General features: G+C 67.3%; 1 protein-coding gene across 1 annotated transcript; it reads right to left on the bottom strand.

The window, feature by feature from the left end:
- Positions 1 to 5: 5 nt before the first annotated feature.
- On the bottom strand, positions 6 to 205 carry LOC104503023 (histone H2A.J-like; the record flags this gene model as incomplete). Its single annotated transcript, XM_010159961.1, has 1 exon — positions 6 to 205. A coding segment is annotated over one exon (200 nt), but the record flags the coding sequence as incomplete, so codon positions are not given.
- Between the last annotated feature and the right edge of the window lie 3 nt (positions 206 to 208).

The raw sequence follows: 208 nt of genomic DNA, 5'->3' as shown, positions 1-208 counted from the left end.
GTCTTCTTGGGCAGGAGCACGGCCTGGATGTTGGGCAGCACCCCGCCCTGCGCGATGGTCACCTTGCCCAGCAGCTTGTTGAGCTCCTCGTCGTTGCGGATGGCCAGCTGCAGGTGGCGGGGGATGATGCGCGTCTTCTTGTTGTCGCGGGCCGCGTTGCCCGCCAGCTCCAGGATCTCGGCCGTCAGGTACTCCAGCACGGCCGCCA

This window comes from Eurypyga helias, unplaced genomic scaffold (assembly GCF_000690775.1).
Source record: "Eurypyga helias isolate BGI_N326 unplaced genomic scaffold, ASM69077v1 C14863096, whole genome shotgun sequence".
Classification (NCBI taxonomy): Eukaryota; Metazoa; Chordata; class Aves; order Eurypygiformes; family Eurypygidae; genus Eurypyga; species Eurypyga helias.
Note: the sequence above shows the minus strand (reverse complement) of the source record. Positions and strands in the feature narration are given on the sequence as shown.